This window comes from Pteronotus mesoamericanus, unplaced genomic scaffold, assembly GCF_021234165.1.
Source record: "Pteronotus mesoamericanus isolate MK-2021 breed Mesoamerican mustached bat unplaced genomic scaffold, CSHL_Meso_final contig_56, whole genome shotgun sequence".
Taxonomy (NCBI): Eukaryota; Metazoa; Chordata; class Mammalia; order Chiroptera; family Mormoopidae; genus Pteronotus; species Pteronotus mesoamericanus.
In genome coordinates, this window is record NW_026555201.1 from 32482165 (window position 1) to 32504741 (window position 22577).

Consider the following 22577-nt stretch of genomic DNA (forward strand, 5'->3'; position numbering starts at 1 on the left):
TGGTTAAGTAAAATAAGCCATGTTGGTTGGCCTGGTAGAATGTTTTTTGCCCCCATGGACATTATCAACTAATTGACACTCAAACTATCTTTGATCCTTTGTGCCTTCATTTTCTCTTTATCCAGCATAGTTCAAGAACGACCTATCAACCTGCCAAGGATTCCCATGTTGGATTTATTAAGCCAACGCTTCAGCTTTTTAATCATACTCACCTGGAACCCCAGATTATACAAAAATACCTTCAACTTCCTGGCTAACCTCTCCATCCACTGCACTTGAAAAAACCTTGCTATCTCCTTTTTTCAGATCACCACAAACTGGCTTTTGCCTTACTGTTCCCCAGAAACTGTTCTCGCTGAAGTCATCAGTGAGCTCCATGTAGCCATTCCAACAGATGCTGGGAGTCCTCATCTCACCCGGAGAACTGGCCAGATTCTTGAAACCCTCTCTTCCATTGCACACGCTCTCCATGCTCTCTTCTCCTTGGCCTGCCTCTCTGGCTCCTTCTCTCCCTACCTTGAAATACTAGAGTTGTTTGGTTCTTTCTCTCTTGTGTCTCTCTACTTTATCCACAGACAATCTTACCTTTTCATGTCTCCTTTATATCCACCCCAGGTTGTGCCTCCAAGCTCCAGGCCCATATCCTCTTGATTATCATACAAGGATCCTGAACTAAACACATCCAAAATTGAAATCTGGAGTTTTCTACCCAAAGTTGGCCTCCCTCTGTGTCCCATCTTAGTACATCGTACCTCTATCCATCCATTTGCTCACCCGAATTCTTCATTCCACACACACCATTTCCAGTCATGCCAGGTGCTACCTCTAAAGGGCATCTTGATCCGTTCATTTTTTTCTCATTTCCACTGTACCGTCACAGCCCAGGCTTCTGTCATTTCTTAATGATCTCTTAATACTCTGTGGCCCTAAAACTGGTCTAGTTTTAGTTTAGTGGACTTTTCCATGCTTCTATTAGACTATAAGTTATTTGAGGGCAAAAACTATAGCTGTTTGGTTCACTGAAGTGTTCAGTACTTTGTGCAGCTCTTGATACGTGTTAAAGAGCTTGATAAATGTAGAATAAATAAGTGCAATAATTACAGTTACGTTAAAATCACGTATGTGAGAACTAGAAGGAAATGTGGAAAATTTAAAACAGATGGTAAAAATAAGATTTAAATAAACTTTCTGATACTTTCATTATGTTTGAATAGCAAAATACATGTAAGTCATGTATGTACACAAGATGATATGTGATATGATCATGTGCTAAGATGTGTGGTACAGATATGAATGCTGGGTTGCAGAAGGCAGGTGGATGAGAGCTTAGCCACTTGTTGAAGATGAGCTGGTGGGATTGGTTTGGGGTATGTTAGTAGCCTCAACTCCCTAGACATGGTTGGACTTCGATTCCTCCTGGTTGGACTGTAAGAACTTGCCTTCTTCCAGCATGATTGAATGTCCCAGAAACAGAATTCTTTGAAAATGGAAAGATGGGATTGACTCCTGGGCTAGAATCAACTTAGCAAGCTCATTAGACGACAAAAGACAGAATCTTAGGTAGCCCGAGCAGGAAGTTGGCAGAGGTCAGAAGTATGATGGAAGATGGGCACCTCCCGGGTTGTCTGGGATGACAGCTCTTCATCCCCGTCACGGAGCTAACACTTTTTCTGCCCCCAGCTTCCTAATAATTAGCCTGCCTTCCCACCAGATCCCCTTCCTGCATACGATACAAAGGGGCCCACCATTGGTGTATTAATTCCTTTAATTTTCCTTTCCAACATGAGAACTGAGCCTTGTTCCTTTAATTAATACACTGGAGGGAAAGTTGCTGTATAGAAAATTTCAAGATTTTATTTTTGTGTCCCCTTGTTTACACACATACACACACCAATAGCCACCACCTCCAAATTTGATCATATATTGGACCACAAACAAAATCTTAAATAACTTTAAAAGCAGATTTCATAGACCACTTTCTTTAACCACAAACTACTATTAGCAATTAGCAATAAGAAATACAAAGCTGACACCTGGGAAATCAAGGTACACTCCCTTAAATGAACCCTGGACCAAAGAGAAACAAATGAAAAAAAAATCATATGTTTGCATGGGAATACGGAATATCATGAAGATATAAATTCTCCTAAAAATTAATGTATATGTTTATAGTACAATTCCAGTTAGACTCAGTCTCTTAACTCCCTTTGGACAAAATGATCTTCAACACTATAGGGAAGAATAGTATCTAGTAAATGCTAAGAGAAATGCTTATGAAGATAAGGATAGTAAATATACTTATCAGACAGTAAATATATTTAAAGTCACAGTAGTAAAAACTTGATGACATTGGAATAGAGTAGATCAATAGATAATTAGAACAGAGCAGAGTTCAGAAATAGATTCTAGATCTATGGTAACATCATATATGACGAAAATGGTTATTTCAGTTCAGTGGGCAAAAGAGTTTCTTTGTTTTGTTTTGTAAATTGCTGTGATACAGCTGATTAACCATCTGAATAAGAATAAAATTGGACCCTTATCTCACACAATATATAAAAGTAAATTCCAGATGGATTAAAGATATGTTTTAAAGGTGGTGAGACAGCTTTATATTTGCCTATAAGCAAGGGTTTGGGAAGAACTTTATAGTCAAGACAAGGAACCTTTGTTTGATTATATAAAAGCATGTTCTGTAAAGTAAAAGATATCACACGTGTAACAAGAAAAACAGTTTACATTAGGAGAAAATATTTGTCAGTAATATGACAGATAAGGATTAATTTCTATACTATATAGACAGCTCTTAAAAATTGATCAGAAAAATACACAAAAGAATAAAAGCAGCCCAAGAATTGAGTATGTGATTCACAAAAAGGCAAACCAAATAAACAATAAAACATCTTTCTTTACATCGGCAACCTGAGGAGTTCTTCTGTGGCAGGTCAAAGGGTGAGTTCACGTAAGGCTCTAGAATGGATGGAAATGAGGCAAAAACAATGATTTGGTTCCTAAATCATCTTCTTCCCCACACAGACTGCGGTGACTTTGGTGGGAAGCGTCCCTCCCAGACACTCAGGGTGTGTGGTGAGGAACGTGGACACTGGCAGGGAGCTCTGCAAGGGGGAAAGCCGGCCGAACGAGACCTGCACCTGCAACATCCTGACCAGAGCATCCTACAAAGGCAAGTGGACTCTTTGCTGCTTTTTGTCAGAAAGTGAAAAAAGCAAGAGAACCTCTCGAGTTCAGATTGCCCAGACAGCAAATTAAATGACAAAAATATCCGAATAGTCCCATGCTATAGACTGGGTCTCTCCCTACCTCCTGCTTCCTGCTTTCTCTCTCAGTCCTGCTCACCTCTGCCCTACCTCTCCCATGACTGCAATACCCCACCCTCAAATGTGACTGAGAATTAGAGGATGGTAAATTGGATTGGTGAGTGGAGTAAAGCCTGAGACCATGGGGGGCTGATCCTACCCGAATGGTTCAGAGAATTCAGACACCTGAAGAGTTGGAATGTCCTTGCGGAGAAGAGAAAATAAGAGTGACTACTGTTCTATCATCTTAAGTTCCTTGCATTCATTCATTCATACAAGAAGTGTATATTGAACAACCGCTACGTGCCAGGTACTGTGCTCGACGCTAGGGATACAGTAACCCCAAAAGGCTGACCCGGCCCTTGGTCATGGTGTTTATAGCCTATTTGAGGGGTAGAGACAAGTAAACAGCTCGCTGCAAGAAGTGTGTGCATACAGGGACTAGAGCGTACCATGGCAAGCATGTGAAAAGGATGCCTTACTGCACTTGGGGGTGGCAGGGGGGCAAGGAAAGCTTCCTGGAGAATGAATAGAGTGGAGCCAGCCAAAGAGGGGAAGAGTATTCCAAGAAGAAACTCACTAGTGTGATGGCCAGGGGAGAGAAAACATTGTTTGAGGAGCCAAAAGAAGTTCCGTATAGCTAAGGCAAATGGGGTAGGGACAGGGGGAAAGCGAAGTGATAAAAATGGATACCAAAGACGGCACGAAGTGTCTGGCACAAAACTAGCCATTTGCAATCAATAGTTTTTTGTTGCTTGAATGAATGGATGGCCACAGGTGGAGAATGAGCTAGAGGAAGAAAAGACTGAGTTCTGAAAGATCAGATGGAAGGAAGGCTGTTGTTGCCAAGGTCCGGGTGAGGCAGGCAGTGAGAGCTGAGATAGAGGCAGCCGGGATGGAGAGGAGTGGAAGGATTCCAGAAATGGCTAGCAGTTTCAACAGAGAATTCATGAGTCCCTTTGGGTGAGAGAGACTGGAAGTGGAGTCAAGTTCATGGTTCAGTCTTCCTAGAATGGGTGAAGATTATAATGAAGTTGAGTTTTGTGGCGAGAGTTGGTGTTATCTAATTAACTCTAAATCCCTCAAAAGGGAATTGAATGCACCAGGCCGGAGAGCCAAGCTTCAAAAATGCCTCTCAGCTATTGGGCTCATGGTGGCTGATTGCATCCAAATTGCTTGAAAAATTATTTCTGTTTTCCACTTTTCTATGTCCATACTATACTGCCTTTGTGATGTGTTTCTAGTTAATGTTGGTCATTAAAATGCAGATCTTGCTCACCTATAAAATATGCTTCTGAAGTTTTTGCGATTACCTTGTAAAGCTAGCTGGTTGCTTTTAGAGCCTCCATCAATTGCACTCAACCCTCTGCCTGCCCTTTTCTGAATGCCTCACATATTCTGAGCAGGCAAACTCACTTCCCACCTCTTGCTCTCAGTCAGCCAATGGCCGTTGCCAAACTGTTGGCCTAGAGAAACTTCACCCCTCTCACCAAATCCTATTGCGCTTCTGCTTTGAAATACTGGGGAAAAAGTCACCTCTTCATACAGCTCTTATGGATTCTGCTCTAACTGTTCTGATCATTCCAGCACCCCGTTGGCCTTCCGCAGGCACCCCAGGTGCTACATGGGCTGCAGACCACTCCTAGGGTGTTCCCTTGACCGCTCTCATTGTGGTGCTTTTTTTACCTACACTATTTTATCTCTTCCAGAATAACTGTAAATGCCTTGAGAGCAGAGATCATTTACTTCCCTGTGATATTTCCTAGTATTTTTCTGTGCACAGTTGATACTCAACAAAGTGTGACTTTTGCCAGTCTTCATCACTGGACACTTGTAGATTCCCTCGACATGTATTCTCACTGGGTGGGCCTCGGTGAGAAATGTCCATGCGTTCGCTCTACTAACGCTTAGCAAGTGTCTGTTCCAATGCTCTTGCTGAGAGGTCACGCCAGCCCTCCAAACCTCCTGTCTTAGAACAGAGGATTATCATTTTACACAGACCTATTGTATGTGAGCAGAATTTTATGGGGCATCCTGGCTTTCAGCATGAATTTTGTTGCTCTAGAGAAGCAACTTAAAGTCAGGATTCTCAGACTTTTGAAACCATGCACTACTAACTTTCCAGTAAGAAAATTAGAGGGGCCTACAAAGGCCAACTTCTTATTCTGTTATTTAAAAAATATCATCATCTACTAGCACCATTAATTTATTAAAGGAGGAAGATATTAATACCAAAATGGGTGACAGTGAACACATCCCAGAGTAGCACCGGTCCCTGGTCACAACCCGCGCAAAAGGCACCCAGACCTGGCTATAGACCATCATTCTGTGGGCAACATTTCACACCTCAGATTCCCGGCCTTATCCCAGGTCTGCCAAGTCAGACTACCTAGGAGCGTGGCTTTGGAATCTGCATTTTCATCAACTTCTCAAGTGATTTTGATAGACAGCTAGGTTTGGGATGCATCTTGGATAGGGCACCAAGTAAGTTTTAAAGAGGCACAGGAAACAGGACATTTTTCTAATGCTGACTTAGCACAGTGTTTATCTTTCTGACTTTATTCTTTGGAGGTTTTCTAACCAATAGGTAGGTTTTCAAACATTTGATAAGAAAACTTGCACCACAGAGTTGGCGACAGTTGACTCCAAGAAGATCATGGATCCCAGCTCCTGGGAGCCACACTTTAGAGTTTGTTAGGTAAATATTTGTAGTGCAGATTTTTCTGATGGTGCACGATTTCCCCCCTCACATTCTGATTCTCATGTTCTAGGCACTTCTTGCTCAGTGACTTGTTTTATTCTTATGCTGTGGCCAATTACAAGTTGAGATACTGATCCCGGGGAGAGTATGAGATGTAAATGGGCTGGAAAATGGCTTTTTCCTAGTGATTATCCATGGGAGGCCCGGAGCGTGAGGTGGGCCGGGGTCTGTCTCGAGCCCTGTGCGATGTGTTCTGGCTGCCTGATGTGCATGGCCCACAGGAAGGAACCCCATACTGACTGAATGTGAGTGAGCAGCTGGCCTCCCTCCACCCTTGCAGAGGAGACAAAATATTTACTTTTTGCATTTACAGCTTTGCTTGATGATAGCAGGACTCCACCGTAAATGACTTTTTTTCCCCCCTTTGCTCCAGATGTTTTAGTTGTCAACGTGACGTTCTCCTTCGGTTCTTGGCATTTATCAAAAAGATTCAACTTTACCAACTGCTCATCATTAAGAGAGTAAGATTTTATTTGAAGTCTAAATATTCTCTCATTGGCTTTAATTTATTTATTTGCTTTACTCCTCGACTTCCTAAAGAACTCTTTTGTGAAATAGAACTTTCCAAAGTGCCTTTTGGAGCGTGGCCTAACGGGAGATGGGAGGGCCCCTGAGCTCATAAGCCTGCTCGTTCAAGCCCTAATAAGTAAGGCGGAGCAGCTAAGCAGCACACAGCTGTGCAGAAGTGTTTCTACCAAGAGGGAAGTACATTTGCCCAAGACAGGAAGGTGGCCTTGAAGTAACAGTAAAAGGGGTGCTGCTAGCTTCTCCCCTGATCAGAATGACTTTGGGGATTTGGGTCCAGAAAGAGGGTGTGAGCAGGAGATAAGGGGAAATCATACTCACGGAGGACAAGATGAAGTCTGTTTCATCAAAGAACTTGTTAAACCCATAAAAGCAGACAACAATATGGTGGTTACCAGGGGGTATGGAGGTGGGGGGAGAATGAAGTGGGTAAAAGGGGTCAAATATATGATGATGGGGGAAACTAGACTTTGGGTGGTGAACACACAATGCAACATACAGATGATGTATCATAGAATTGTACACTTGAAACTTATACAATATCATCCCAATAAATTTAATTTAGAAAAGAACATGTTAATTGTGCCCCCCATCTCTTTTTTAAAACCACATTTGACCCTAATGAGCTATGTAATCCTGTGAGTCAGGACCACAGCCTCACTCCTTGCTTATAAAGCAAAGAGAAGACAGAGGAAATATGTTTCTCAGATTCCTGATTTGCTAGTTGGAAGGTGGGGTGGAGGTTCCCATGGAAACAATGGGAAGCTCTATTATTAGTGATTCTATAGTTCATTCAGTGGTTTGATTGACCAGCTCTGTGAGTACCAAATGTGAACTCTTTTTGGCTTGGCCTGGGAACCATTGTTTCTCTGGGGAAAATGAATTCAAACTGGAAACTGAATTGGGAGGCCACTCTATAGCTATTAGGACAGGGGCCCCTGGAACTTATCTTTACCCTTGCAGGATGCAGTTCAGTTATCTCTAATAAACAGAATGAATTTAGGGAGTGAAAAAAAACAAAACAAACTTGATACAAAAAGCCTGAGAAGTCCATGAAAACAGGAAAAAAGGGGTAGAGTTAAATAGAATTTTATGGCTCAGAGAGAATTGAAACATAATGGCAGCTCTCAACCCCCGCCTGTGGTGGAGGTCAGACAAAGGCAGTGCCTCGCCCCAGGTCCCATAGCTGGGTGATTAGCAGGCCACCTGACCTCAGACCCGCAGCTTCCCAGAGGGGGAGCACCCTTTCCCTGGGTACCTGTTTCCCTTAGAAAAGCGAAGTACAGCAGCCATACGGTGGGAGGGAGTGGTGAGAATAGGAATGCAAATCACAAACCTGCTTCCAGTGCACTTAGGTGGCGAGAGAAACACTGAGCCAGGGTTTTCTTCTTCCTTGCAAACTGTATTCGCTATAGGTCAGAATCTCATAATGCTTCGGCATTTCTTGAAGACTACATAAAACATGAATAGTGTCCCCTTTGCCTGCACTAGTCCTTTCACTGTCCCCAGGCGGAGCCTTCCTTCGGCCTCCCATGGCTGCTTCCAGACCAACCTCTATTTCTGTATTTGTGGGCCTTTAACTCCGATAATCCTGTAAGTGCTTTTCAAGCCTTCCGCCGTTATCCAAGCAGGATAGATCATTTGATTAGTAGACACAATTCTCCCTCAGTGTGGTTAAAAAGCAAACAATGGCATCCCATTCCCTCTGCTTGCCAGGTGACACTTCTGGCCTTACTTCTGTTGGGCAGTTGGTGGTGTTATTGCTGATATGGGGGAGGGGTGGGGAGGGAGAGACCACTCTCCAGAGGGAAACTTACCTGAGGGTAGACGAATAGCAGAAGTAGATTCAGAAACAGATTCAGCGGGTTCCTGTTGTGTACCTGCCAGGCCAGCAACCCCAGCTTCAGGTTTCCATGGCAACGCCCCTGCAGGTGTAATGACAGTCAATCAGCCTGAAGGCTGCCCGAAGCCCGCGGGGTACAAAGTCAGGGCTCTGTCCCCAGCCTCAAAGGACTGTCATCACAGTTTGTTTAGGGATTTTTTTTTCTTTAAATGCTCACATGTGGTCATCTCACAGAGGGAAATTCTAGGATATGGAGATTTTTCTAAAACTGTAGGAATTAAGTTGGTTTTCCATGTTGCCAGATGCCCCGTGTGTATTGGAACAGACTGTGCTTGGTGTAAAAGTGAGAGAAAGTGTATCCACCCATTCACAGCGTGCAGCCCTTCTGATTACTACGGAAACCAGGTAAAGTGACACTTTTGGTATCACAAGATGTAACCAAAAGCAATGTTTGCAACCTCCCAGCCTATCTTTGGTGTTTATTTCAAACTCTGAATTTCCCACCTGTGTGGATGTTGAAGGGATGTTCTTCATTTCAGGAACCTTGTCAAGTTGCGGTTGAGAGGCCGGCACCATCCAAAACAACCGGAGTCGGAGGGTTTGCGGGGAAGAGTAACAGAACCCACCAGGGCTCCCAGGTCAGACCCGGGTTTTGTGTTGATATCGGAAAAATTCCCCTTTAAGTAACAGTAACAACTACCACTTTGGGTTCCTTTTTGAAATTCCCTTTTTTTACTTTCGACCAAAATTCCCTTTTTCACCTTTGGTTTTTAAACCAAGAGTCGTTTAATTGGCTCAGTACCTCAAAGAGTGCACACTCACGTAAAAGAAATTAAAGCTCTGTAACTGTGAAAAGTATTGTTCCGGGAGGAGGAAGATTTTAAAGATGACTTTGTAGCTCACTTGGGGAGAGTTAGAAGGAAGAATGTGACACACAGCACTGAGGGGAGTTCAATTCGAACCCCCTTTTATGGCCGCGTTCCTGGGGACTCCTTGCGAGGGAGAGTGCGCTAAGTACACACACTAACAACGGTTCGGATTGCTTACCTTTACTTTGTGGAGACAATCTAACCAGTAGTGTATAACTCCAATAAAAGAGCTGTTTTTACACAATGTATGTACCTTGCTCTCTGCTTCTCAGAAACGGTTATTTTCCATGAAATTCCCTTGGAAATTCCTCTTATTTTCTTCATAGTAGATCAGCAAGCTCCACTAACAGACGTGTTTCGAAAGAGAGGAAGTGACGAGGTAAACATTTTCAGGCAGACACTGGGCGTGTGTGCAGCGAGCAGAGAGGTGCTGGCTTCGGAGAGATGACAGAAGTTAACTGAGCATCTGCTGGGTGGTGAAAAACAAAAAAAGGACAAATCCCTGTTCTTATTAACCTTGGGGTCTAGTAGGGATAAATGGAACAACGAAAGAACAACATCCTTTTTTTAAAGGCTCAGTTTTCCGTGTCATGACTGATCTGTGGCTTTGATTTATCCATTGGCTGCTATTTAAGGTCAAATGCCAATATAAATAAGTAGCACACTTTTAATGACTACTGAAAAGTTGATAGTAACTTTAGGTAAATTAAGTAACAGGCAAAGGGAATGTGAATCAAAATGGATTATGAAAGTAATTAAAGGCATTAGAAAAGCTTGGTGTGCCAATATTTCAGACTTTAGAAATCTTTGAGGTTTTATTAATCTTTGGGCTTATTAAGTGATGGACCTTTCTCGTCCCACTGATTTATAAAACTAAGGCACAGTGACAGAAACTTGGATTAAGGAGGCAGTGACTTTTAAAAAAAAATTAGACATATCTTATTGTTATTTCAGTTTTAAATTTTGGTGAAGTACACATAAATAAAAATTTAGCATCTTTACCATCTTTTGTGAGTGTGTAGCTAATAGTGTTAAGTACATTTACACTGTTATATAACTGTCACCACCATCCACTGCCAGACACATTTTTTTTATCTTGCAAAACTGAAGCTCTGTACTTACTAAACAATAACTCCCATCTTGCCTTCTCCCCAGACCCTGGCAACCACCATTATTCTACTCTGAGTTTTATTGCCCTAGGTACTTCATAAAGGTGGAGTCATGCAAGATTTGTCTTTTGGCTTATTTCACTTAACATCATGTCCTCAAGGTTCATGCATTTTGCAGAATGTTCAGAATTTCTTTCCTTTTTAAAGACCGAATAATATTCTATTGTATGGATATACTACATTTTGTTTATCCACTCATCTGTGGATGGGCATTTGAGTTGTTTCCACATGTTGGCATATTGTTGTTACTGTGTTTTGTTACTGTGGGAGTTTGTTGTACGGTCTGGATATCAACCCCCTATCAGATACATGATTTGCAAATATTTTTTTCCATTCTAAAGGTTGCCTTCTCATTCTCTTGACTATATCTTTTGCACAGAAGTTTTTAATTTAATGATGAAATCCAATTTACATATTTTTCTTTTGTTGCCTGTGCTTTGGATATCATATCCAAGAGATCGTTCCCAAATCCAGTTTTATTAAGCTTCCCTCCACATTTTCTTCTAAGAGCTTTACAGTTTTAACTCTTAGATTTAGGGCTCTGATCCATTTTGAGTTAATTTTTGTATATGATGTAAGGAAAGAGTCCAGCTTTATTCTTTTGCAGGTGGATATCCAGTTTTCCCAGCACCATTTTTTTGAGAGACTGTTTGTTTCCCATTGACTGGTCTTGTTTCCCTGTTGAAAATCATTTGACTATACATATGATAATTTATTTCTGGGCTGTCTATTCCATTGGTCTATATGTCTACCTTTATACCCATAACACACTGTTTTGGGTATAAAACTTTGTAATAAGTTTTGAAACCAGAAGGTGGGAGTCCTCCAACTTAGTCTTTTTCAAGATTGTTTTGGAAAAAATTAAACTTTTGTTTAGATCATTGTAGGTTCACATGTAGGTGTAAGAAGATAATAGAGAGAGATCTCATATATCTTTTACCCAGATTACTCCAATAGTAACTAACGTCTTGCAAAACTATAGCACAACATCACTGGCAGGATATTGAGAGTGACAACAGTCAAGATACAGAGCCGCTCTGCTACCCCATGCTGGCTGTTTATGGCCACACCCACTTCCTTCCACCTTTCCACTCCCCATTTCTAACCCCTGGCAAGCACTGATCTGTTCCATTTCCATGATGTTGTCATATAGTAAGTGGAATCACCCAGATGTATCCTTTGGGGATCGGCCTTTTTAACTCAGCATAATTCTCTGAAAATTCATCCAAGTTCCTTTATGAATCAATAGTTTGGTCCTTTTTATTGCTGAGCAATGGTCCAGGAAATGGCCTTTAAATTTCATTTATTTTAAAGGGAAAAAAATAAAGTCATCGAATCCTGGTTACCTGTACTGTCTTCCTGTATCTTTTGACCTTGATACTGTGTGGTAAGAAGACCTGGGGTCACCAAGAGAGCAGGAGGGGGAATAAACAAAACCCAGACCTACCTATCATCAGCGCTTCCCCATGGATGACCTTTCTTAGTTTGGAGAGAGACGTTTTGTTGATACTGAATTGTTGTCTTTAAATATATGACTGAGAACAGAACCTCAATTTTGGTTGACAGGGAGCAGAGTACTGTTTGTCACAGAAGGAATTTCTCATGTTCTCTGAAATGCTGCTGTCTTTCATTATCACGTAGAATGGGAAAACTCAGGGTCCCAGGGTGGGTCTCCATGTTGGCCTTGAATAAAACACTGAACCCTGTCTTCCTAGCAGAAAAGCCATGGAGAGCTTTCCTTCCAGACATCTTCCCACATCACATGTGTACTGAGTGCTCAGTAATGTGCCAGACCCTGGGGACGTGAGATGTGAATGATGCACATACAATTTTAAGCTTCATGATGCTGAGCTCTGGTTGATTCTTCCTCCAGCTGTTTGGGGGGCCCCTATTAGGTGCCATTTTACTGAGCTCCATGGATACGATGAGGAGGACATAGGTAATCATGCACCTATCTTGACATCGGTCTCAAGAATCATATACATGAGTACGTTAGTAAGAATACAAGATAAAAAATGTTAACATAGGGAAAGCACCAGGAAGTACACAAACCCGGAGAGCTTCTCTGTGCCTGGGGCTTTGTCTTAGTCATTCCTGTTTATTTAAACCCAATGCCTGGCAGTTAAAAACACTTAATCAGTGGAGTTGGTTAAGTCTTTGATTGATGCATGGATTGATGGACAGAGATGGCGTTTCAGCTGACCTTTAATGGACAGATGAGAAGCCTCCAGCCACATGGAGACTAAGGAGTGGGTATTTAAGTAGAGGAATTAACATAAGCAAAAGCATAATGGGGGTTCCAGAAAATTTTAGGGCACTCATTGTTGGAAACCCCAAGCGATTCAATTTGGCTGGAGCAGCAGGTTGCTGGAAATTAAGGGACACAGTTTGAAATGACCCTGGAGCCTGCATCCAGGGCCTCACAAGCCAGGCCTAGGAGCTGTCACTTGGTTCCTCAGTGGCAATAGAAGTCAGTCTTATGTGTCCATGGTTCTGATTTATGACATTTAATTTTTTTTAATGTATGAATTTGCTCATCCAAGGACATGGTACTTGTGAGATAGGGTTTCTGATTCAATCCCACTTGGGGCCCTATGCTTTCGCACAGATTCATGACCTACAACCCATCCCTGTACCCTGACCTAAGAACAAGCATTGTCATTTACCAGGGGACTGCATTAAGGGAAAGCATCACCAACATAGGAAAACAACCTCAAAACCCAGTGTTTGGCCTTTGGATGAGAAGCATTTTCAGCTCTGAAGGCCAGTCTTGCTCCGAGTCAGTTGGCCCCGTCACCTCCCCTAACCTTTTGTCTTTCCTTTTCTTAACAATCTTCATCAGGTGACTCCGCCTGCTGAACATCTTCTCTTGAGGAGTTTACATTCAAACTGTTCCTCTTTCTTTTTATTTCTCCCTCACTTTTGAATGTGCATTTTAATTTCTCACAAGCAACCCAAATTGACCCTTTCAAGGACCTTGCCTTTAAAAGTGATATTAAACTTAATATGTACCTCGTTAAGTAGCTTCTCTGGGCCTACCACTGTCCTGGATGCTGTGAGATTCACTTCCAATTTTTTATTCATTCATTCATTCATTCATTCAAAATATATTTATTGAACACCTACTGTGTGCTAGGCAGGCAGGCAAAGTGTGTGCGCTCAGGGAGCTTACAGTGTAAAACGTACAATTTTTGGAGGAAGTAAGATTCATTTTCAGGCAGCAGTTGAGTATGCATAACAGAAAAAAAAATATAAGAAGGAATGGCAGAATGTACTAAATTGAGTAGTGATAGCTACAATTTGTTGAGTCTATGCTGTATCCTAAGCTCAGAGTATCTCTTTATTTAAGCCTCAGTGTCACTTTTATAGACAAATTTTGCCCATTTTATAGACAAATTTAGAGAATAAGTACAAAGTAAATGACAGGCAAGAGAGTTGAACCCATTTGGCATGTGGCTGTCAAAGCCTGCCCCATCTGTGCCACAGATGGGTGGGATAAAGACCTCCAGCCTGGGCAGCTGTGAGCGGAGTGCATTGGTGTCAAAGCCTCCGGAAGAGATGGGTAGGTTAGGGTGTGTCATAGTGAAGGGTTCAGACACAGGCAAGGCTGGCATCCTCTCTAAGACTGAGATGGGAAACTGAGGCCCTTAGGAAGGTGGAGCCACACGAGTCTCAAGCTGAGAAACCCAGCAGAGGGGTGGATTTTGAGTGGCTGGGTTTAATCTGCAAGTAGGGGTCTCTGCTGGACAGGAAGAGCTGCCCTCCCTGGTCATGGAGCCCCGGTCGGCCAGTTCAGTTGGCCAGTCCAATTCAGAGGTGCCACACTGGGAAGGTTCAGTGACGAAGAGTAACAACTTTATGCAATGGCCTTGGCCGCCCCGCCGTGGCCCACGTCAGCCTCACCTTAGAGTTTCAGATCCGGGAAGTGAGCCTTGTTCCCTCGGCACAGGCCTTGGTCTGTCACCTTCTCCCAGAAGTCTCCAGATCTGTCTCAGTCGGCATTGCCTGGGACCAGCTGGAAGTTACATCTCAAGTTCCTGGGGTCTGTACTAGGAGCCCCAGCAGCAAATGGATAGCCTTTTTGATCCATTTACCACTCTGATTTTTCTTTGGCGGGATTGTATTTTGCTATTTTCTTTCCATATCTCCCCTCCTTTTACAGCTTACCATCTCCGCTGATAGTTGATGCTCTTCTCAATTTATACATTTCATTAATATATTACTTCTGTTCTGCTCAGTCATTAATAAAGATGTTAAATAATTCTGAGCCAAATCCTCACCCCTGTAGAGCCCTACAGGACACTTTCTTTTAATTAGCTATGCTACCTTTCATCTCTCTAATGTCCTTTGGTTTCAGATTTCCAGCTGGTTTTGAATCTATGTGACTTTTATCCAGTCCTGTTTGAACTAATTTCATGAGTGAAAACCTGAAAGACATTTTACTGAGTGTTGATTCAGGTCCAGGCCTATAGAGAGCTTTACTATATTCAGATTTTTAAAAACAATTTAACAGTACAATTTGGTCTTCATAAAATGAGCCTTCCTAATGTACCTCTTTCCAAAATTCTTTTCAATCAGAGCAGTACTTTCTCCATTAATGTCATGGTAATGTGAATTGTGTACTCTTACTGTCAAGAGTAATCCTCTTTTAGACCTTTTTAAAGATAACTATTTCTTAGTGGTTGTACTATTTCCTATAACTTATAATGACTTTGTTTAAAAAAATATGAATAGTTGGATATTCTGTGACCACCTGGTTAACCAGTTTCTGATGTGCTACCTTGTACAAAACAGGGAGTGATTTAAACTTGTGAGCAACCAGAGCTCATACTATTTTATTATTGTGCAACCATTTAAAAATAACTCTAAAGTCTTTAAGATGTAACTGACAGGAAGTAGACTATGCTGAGGTTAACTGCTGGACACCATAGGGCTGTGAGGGTTATAGTCTATGATATTTTGATTTGAAAAATGGAAATCCTTGGACATAGGAAGAGGGAGGAATCTCACTGTGGGGCCTAAGATACTGCCTTTTTGTGTCGAGCTAGACAATGTTTTTAAGTTAACCAAGCCCTCTGTATAATTTTGTGGGGTCCACTACTTCATGTCATATTGCGAATTATCTCTTGATCAAAATACAAAAATGAATCTAAAATATTAAGTATGTAGACCAGTTATGGGGAGAGCATTCCTCCTTGCCTTTTGTCTATACTGGATTTTAAAAATCTTTATCAGTAAAAATAGAAAATGTTATATTTCTAAGATTGTTGTAGTCATATAGCACAGCCATGTAGCTACCCAACCTGTGTGTGTGTGTGTGTGTGTGTGCGCGCGCGCGCATGCCTGCACTGTTTATTTAATGAGGTCCTCTTGGTAGCTCTTTGACTCACTTATTAAGATTAAGAGAGGCTCTTCAAGCAAACAAAGGACAACTAATCTGACCCTCTTTGAAAGCAGACTAAAAGCATGTGCTTTCATGAAATAGGTCAGGGCTGGATTCCACCCTAGACACCAGTGGAAACTTCTCTAAACAATAAGGTTTTAAAGTGAAATCCTTTTGAAGTAGCAGGGCCATCTCTATTCAGGGCAAAAAATAAAGTTGAGAAGGCAAAGTGGCAGGTCTTCTGATAGTGTTTGTAGAGCCATCTAAGGAACAAAATGTAACCCCCTTAAAAATCTTGTGTATGTTAGTTATAAGGCTCTCTTTATCCTCTGCAGAGAGTAGAGAAGTACCATTTACTTGGTATGTTTGAAAAATTTGCTTGAACAGACATCAGCAATATAAATATAAGAAGCAGAAAGGACTATCTAGAAAGAAACCTGGGAATTGTCTTTGACTTGGAAGTAAATATGAGTCTGCATTGATGTTCACATAAAACAAACGCACAGTTTCTCTTGTCCCCCTAGGAAGACCGTGGACCTCTCTGGTGTAGGAGTTGGAAAATTTTTTCCACAAAGAGCCAAGCAATGAATATTTTAGGCTTTGTGAGCTATGGGGTCTCTACTATAGCACTTTAACTCTGCTGCTGGAGTGTGAAAGTAGCCACGGAGGATACATAAATGAGTGGGTGTGGCTGTGTTCCAAAGACTCTTTATGGACGCTGAAATTTCAGTTCCATCTATTGTCACATGTCATATAATATTACTCTTTTTTTGACATCTTTCCTGGGCCATATTAAAAACAAGCTATAGACTGGATTTGGCTGCTACAGGCAAATTCAGTAGTTTGCCAACTTCTGACGAAGGGCACACATCATGCCCGCCCCCCTCCCCAGCACCTAGTGCCATCCTAGGAACTCTGCAGGTGTTTAGGAAGTACTTGTTCACTTAGCTGTCATGATGTCAGAGCCAAGATTAAGCCTTTTGCTATACTGCACACACTTGACATTTGCAAGGGATTTATCTTTAAGTTTTTGCTAATCCTCCCATTCCAAGGCCCACTCTTGCAGCTAATTTCCCCCATAAAATGCACTCAAGTATAACAGAATAATTAAAGTGACCCTTTCAGGCCCTTCATGATTCTATAAATATGGGGCTAAAGTCTTTACTAAGCAATTAAAATAAATTCTGCCACCGAAATCAATTCTCTGTCACATTACATCATTGCTGTGATGGCATTAACAGTGAATTTACCTCAATCTGAAAAACCAATGCATAGTGATAATGAATGCCGGTGACCGCTAGCATACAGCACCTGTGTTTGCCAAGGAGCAGGATAATACAGCATCCCTCAGCGGGACGGGCAGGAGCAGAAGCCCCCAAGGCTGGCCTGGTGAGTGTCACACATACAGAGGAGCAGAGGATAGGCTAGGCTGCTTCAAGAAGCACATGGTGGGCACGTGTTGGACGTGACTAAAACACTCCCAGTGCTGTAAGAGGCTTCCTCCTAAACTTTATCCTCCAAGCAGATATGCTTGGTGTTTAGGCCTCGGCCAGATTTCACATGATTATGCCTCGGGGGTTGTTTTCAAATAGGAGCATGAGTATGATTCACTCACTCTATAGATCTTTTGTAATTTGTATTGGCCAGAATCTTAGAATTTTCTGTCCTGTTTTAGTTACCATATTATGGAAGAATACAGGCTTTCTGGAAATGGTCTGCAGAAGAACCACAAAGTGATGAAAATGATAGATGGTAACATCAATAGGAGAAAAGTGAAAGAAATCAGGGTTGTTCTGTCTTTGAAAAGGAAAATGATTTTGCCATTAAAAAAAGGTCTTTTTTTTAAGGGAACTTGATTAGACATTGCAGATGGAGAAATAAGGTGCATAATATGGGGCCAGGTATCAGGTGATTCCAAGGGAAATTTACTTGGTAAAGAAAGGCCTGAGAAAGCTTATGATGGGTACCAAGGAGGAAACAGTGGTATCTGCAGACTGTGGAGAAGCAGCGTTTGGCCATGTGGTTTCAACATCCAACTACTTGGCATCAGATGACTGGACAGGTTGATTTCTCGAGCTTTTTCCCTACAGTATACTCCTTGGTTCAAACAGTCTAGCTGAAACAAATGACAGAAGCTGCCTTCTTGGGAATTAAATTTATCCAAAATGACATTTATTTTAACTTAATGATAAGTCTGTCCTTGGCCAACGATCAGTGGACTCCTTGTCTTCTCCTTCATTTTGTTGTGTTGTGAGCCTCCAGGGACCGTAAGGCAGCGAGCGTCTTTGAGATTCTAGTGCTGTTTCACTCTTCAGACAGAATGTCAGACTCTTCAACTGGATTTTCAACTGTCTTGTGAGACAAAGACTAATTGGTTTGACCTCATGCTGTCGCATGTTGAAAGAAATGAATCTTCAGCGCTCTTCTTCGAATTCATTGATTTCATTAAACACTGTCTGCTTGTGTTTGCAAAATGTTGTAATTTCCCAGTGATTTCTACGGACTGCAGCACATAAACAGATTTTTTGTAACAATGCCATTTCTTAGCTTTGATCTTGTGTTTTAATTTTTATTTCCAACAGGTCTTCTACGTTAAGTCCATTGAACCACAGAAAATATCAACCTTAGGGAAAAGAAACGTGATAGTTACGGGAGCAAACTTTACCCGGGCATCTAATAACATCATAATGATCCTGAAAGGAACCAGTACTTGTGATAAGGATGTGTGAGTTCAAATATTAGTGACTTATTCTTGGTAATATAGTGAAAAGCTAAAACTTCTGCCAAATATAATCTTCCTGTAGTCAAATTATTTCCCATGTGCCAAAGTGAACCAATTACTCTGCACATTTGACATAATATAATTTTTTAAAATAAAATCACTTATACACTACATTTGAAGTTAATTGTGAGAGAATCTGTCCCATGTTACCCCCCCACCCCCCAAAAATCTCAGTACACAATTACAGGATGTTTACTGTTTTGGGTCTTGATTTGTTTTCATTAACAAAAGCAAGTATTTTGAATAGCAAATATCACTTTGAAGATGATCTCCTTAAAAAAAACAGTTGACTACCTTAGATTTTGATGGGAGAATTTGCCAACTTTTCCAATGGATTGCCTAAAGTTAAAAAAAATCTTTTTTGATTCATTTTATTCTTTAGCACCTTCTCTTTATTGGATTGGTTTTAGGCCCACATAATAACCAGATGGAACATAAATGAGTGTTAAAAAATGAAAGAAAAAGCAAATACCCCAACACAAAAAAATCTGGTCAATGTACCACTTGAATATCTTATTCCTATGACTTCTTTTCCCCTAACTCATCTTTTCAATGACTCTTTTGAGAGAGGAAAAAATATCAATGTCTCACTGACATTCTTGTACAAATGTTACCCCCCCCCAAAAAAAAGAGATATAATAATAACAACACTGTAGATAATTTGAGTTTTCTGCTTGTTAGCTTTTGTAAGTTTTGGCTAATTTGAAATAAAAGATGTTGCAGTCTACATGAAGGATAATAGCGTGCTTATTCCCATTGTGGGAATGCATTGAAGACAATCTGCGGAAGCGTTGTGTTTTGGTTTTTAACTAAAACAGATTTGCACAGCATTTTAATCTGCTACACTTATTTATTGATTTTCTGTTTTAATTCATTTTCCACACATAACTGCCATCCCCTTCCCTTCCTAGCAGTGAATTTGGGATATCTGTCATCTTTTGGGGAAAGCTGCCCATCGGTGGCTTTCCTCTGTTCTGCTATTTACCAGAATTATCAAGCACACACTAGTGGCTGTATCTGTGTGACACGGGTATTTTTGTTCCATTTTCCTGGCTGAATACCTTATTGCAAAAATCTTTCATTTTGTATAACAAAATCTGAAGTTAGACACCTGTGTGTTCACTGAAAGGCAATCAGCTTCACTGGAAAGGAAGTAGTTTTTCAGGGCTTTACCCTGTTTCTGACGCTTTATGCTCTCATTTCAGTTCTGAATGTGTCTTGAGATACTGCCATTATTAAATTAAATGAGTAAGAGACCTTTCTGCATGTAACATTTCACTCACCACATTTGTGTGGTGAACCCAAGTTCACGAGAAGTAAACATAATACCCTGTTAATCTTATATCTGAGTCTGTGCTGTAACCCCAAACCCTTTTAATATAGTATTTTTTAGAAGCCTAATTATTCTAAAAGACAAAAATACCAGAATGGTAGTGGAATAACCCACGTTTCCACCTCTTTCCTTCTAAAATTTATAAACAAGTTTGAATTTTAATTATCAGCCATTTTATGATGAATTTCCAAGAGCGAGAATGTAAATCTGAAGTAGTGTGAGTACAAACTGACTCGTGTATTTCTTGAATGGGCCTTCCTGTGTGAATCTATCATTACAATTTAAAGGCTCTGTGCATTCAAGTTAATAACATGCATATATTCATTAGTAATACTAAATGCTCATGTAGCATAATTATACCGAGCATTATTCAGACACAGCCTGGTTCTAATGATGCGCGCTGCGGAGGGCCGTTGTAGCCACCACGCCCAGAGGACGCTGCAGGTCCCAGAGGCGACATCGTGGAAGCCTTTGCTTTGACTCCTGCAGGGTGATGAGGGAACACCCTGCAGATGTCAGGAGCCCCCAGGACAGTCCCAGCTGATTTCTAGTTTGGAGCAACTTGGTAGGCAGCTTGGCTCTAACGGCTGACTGATTCTGAGATGCCTGGGCTCTTGGCGTGGACTTTAGTCACTGGCTCTTCTGCTCTTTGTATAGCAGAATTCCCATCTCTGCCTTGGTTGGGTTTTATCCTCCCAGTGCTTGACTAGGACTTCTCTTTTCTTAAGTTTTTCATTATGGACACTTCCAAACATGCACAAGAGAGAAGAATAGATGAACCGTTCTGTACCCATCCTCCGGCCTCAAAACTTACCAACATTTGCCAATCTTGTTTCATCTGTCTTCTCCCTATTTTTTGAAGGGAAAGGAAGAATGGCAGCTGGAGTTTTTCAGAGCCTATCCCAGACATCATATCCTTTCACTCATAAATACTTCAGTATGCCTTGGCTGGTGTGGCTCAGTGGATTGAGCATCAGCCTGCCAACTGAAGCGTTGCCAGTTTGATTCCCAGTCAGGGCACATGCTGGGTTGTGGGCCAGGTCCCTAGTTGGGGGCGTGCAAGAGGCAACTGATTGATGTTTCTCACTCTCTCTCCTTCCCTTCCCCTCTCTCTAAAAAATAAATAAAATCTTTAAAATTAAGAAAAAAATTTCAATATGCATCTCTAACAGATACTCATGGAGCCATTATCACACTCAACAAAATTAACAGTAATTTCTTAATATAACTTAATACCCGGTCCACGTTCCGCTTTCTACTGGGGCTTCTTAAGAACAATGGTTACATTTCCTTCTTACCCTGCTTCTAAGGGAAATGCAAATAAAAACATACAAATGCACCAAACAAAGAGGAACTCTGCCCCAGATATGCCCTGATGGGATAAATGGTCCTAATGAATCAGCAATTGTCTGCACTGTCTGCTAGTTCATGAACTGTTGTTTGGTTGTCAGCTGAGCTATGTGTCTGTGTCATATAAGAGTTCCTTTTTCACTCCTTTCTAGGATACCGGTTAGCCAAGTGCTAAATGACACCCATATGAAATTCTCTCTGCCATCAAGCCGGAAAGAAATGAAGGACGTATGTATCCAGTTCGACGGCGGGAACTGTTCTTCTGTGGGGTCCTTGTCTTATATCGCTCTGCCACACTGTTCCCTCCTCTATCCAGCTACCACCTGGATCAGGTACTTTCTAGATTCATATTTTCCTCTCGGTGTGGTTAAAAAGGTCAGACACATAAAGATGATGAATTTTACTCAAATTAATCTAGGAATAAATCCTATCTAAGTTCCTCTCACAGAATGCCTCCTAGGGTTTATTCCTGGAAAACAAACCCACCCCGGACAAACAGGTCGCTCCTCAGTGTCGCAGTGAACACCACGAGCGCATCCCGGTTAACTCTTGGCCACAGCTGCCAGCAGACTCAGTGCCAAATGCTTGTTCACACTTTGGTTTCTCTTCCAATCGTATATATCTTTCACTTTGTAAAATACTTGTTCGGTTACAGTAACTATTCTTGACCTAGATTTCGGGTACAAACATTGAACCCTCGTTGTCTCCCTTCTGCCCAGGACACAAAGCTGCTTCTTTGTCATATCTGTCGTTTTAAAACCATTAGAGTAAGCTGTTTGAGTAATTTGAGGAAATATGGGGAGCCATCTAAATCAAGAGCAGTATCTAATTTCAAAGATACTCCCTAAGTGAGAGATGGAAATTTCAAAATAAACTTCCAGATAGACTCCAAGAAAGAAAAAAAAATTCTCCCGTGTTGAATTTAAATTCACATTCAGGTTTTGGAATATAACCCTAAGGATATTTTCTTCACCTAACACAGTATGGAGTGTATTATTTTCAAGGTACTGCCTGGATGAAACTACAGATTAAGCTTTGTTTAAAAAGAGCAAAAGAGAAGAGAAAAAAAAAACAAAAGAAAAAAATCACTTGTAATATTCTTATTTAAGACTAAGGGAGAAGTGAACGTATTAGGCTGCTGGGGTTGCCATATCAAAGTATCACAAACTGGGAGGCTTCAATAACAGATATTTATGTCATCAAAGTTCTGGAAGCTGGAAGTCCAAGATCAAGGTGCTATCATGA

At 41.3% G+C, this 22577-nt stretch overlaps 1 protein-coding gene across 1 annotated transcript in view; it reads left to right on the forward strand.

Moving 5' to 3' along the window:
- The window catches only part of PLXNC1 (plexin C1), a 145654-nt gene that overhangs the window by 67278 nt on the left and 55799 nt on the right, over positions 1-22577 (forward strand). The window contains exons 6-11 of the mRNA XM_054580215.1: positions 3037-3184; positions 6452-6539; positions 8749-8851; positions 8986-9084; positions 18450-18592; positions 21485-21664. Coding sequence (XP_054436190.1) covers positions 3037-3184; positions 6452-6539; positions 8749-8851; positions 8986-9084; positions 18450-18592; positions 21485-21664 — 761 coding nt within the window. The remainder of the gene's footprint in view (positions 1-3036; positions 3185-6451; positions 6540-8748; positions 8852-8985; positions 9085-18449; positions 18593-21484; positions 21665-22577) is intronic.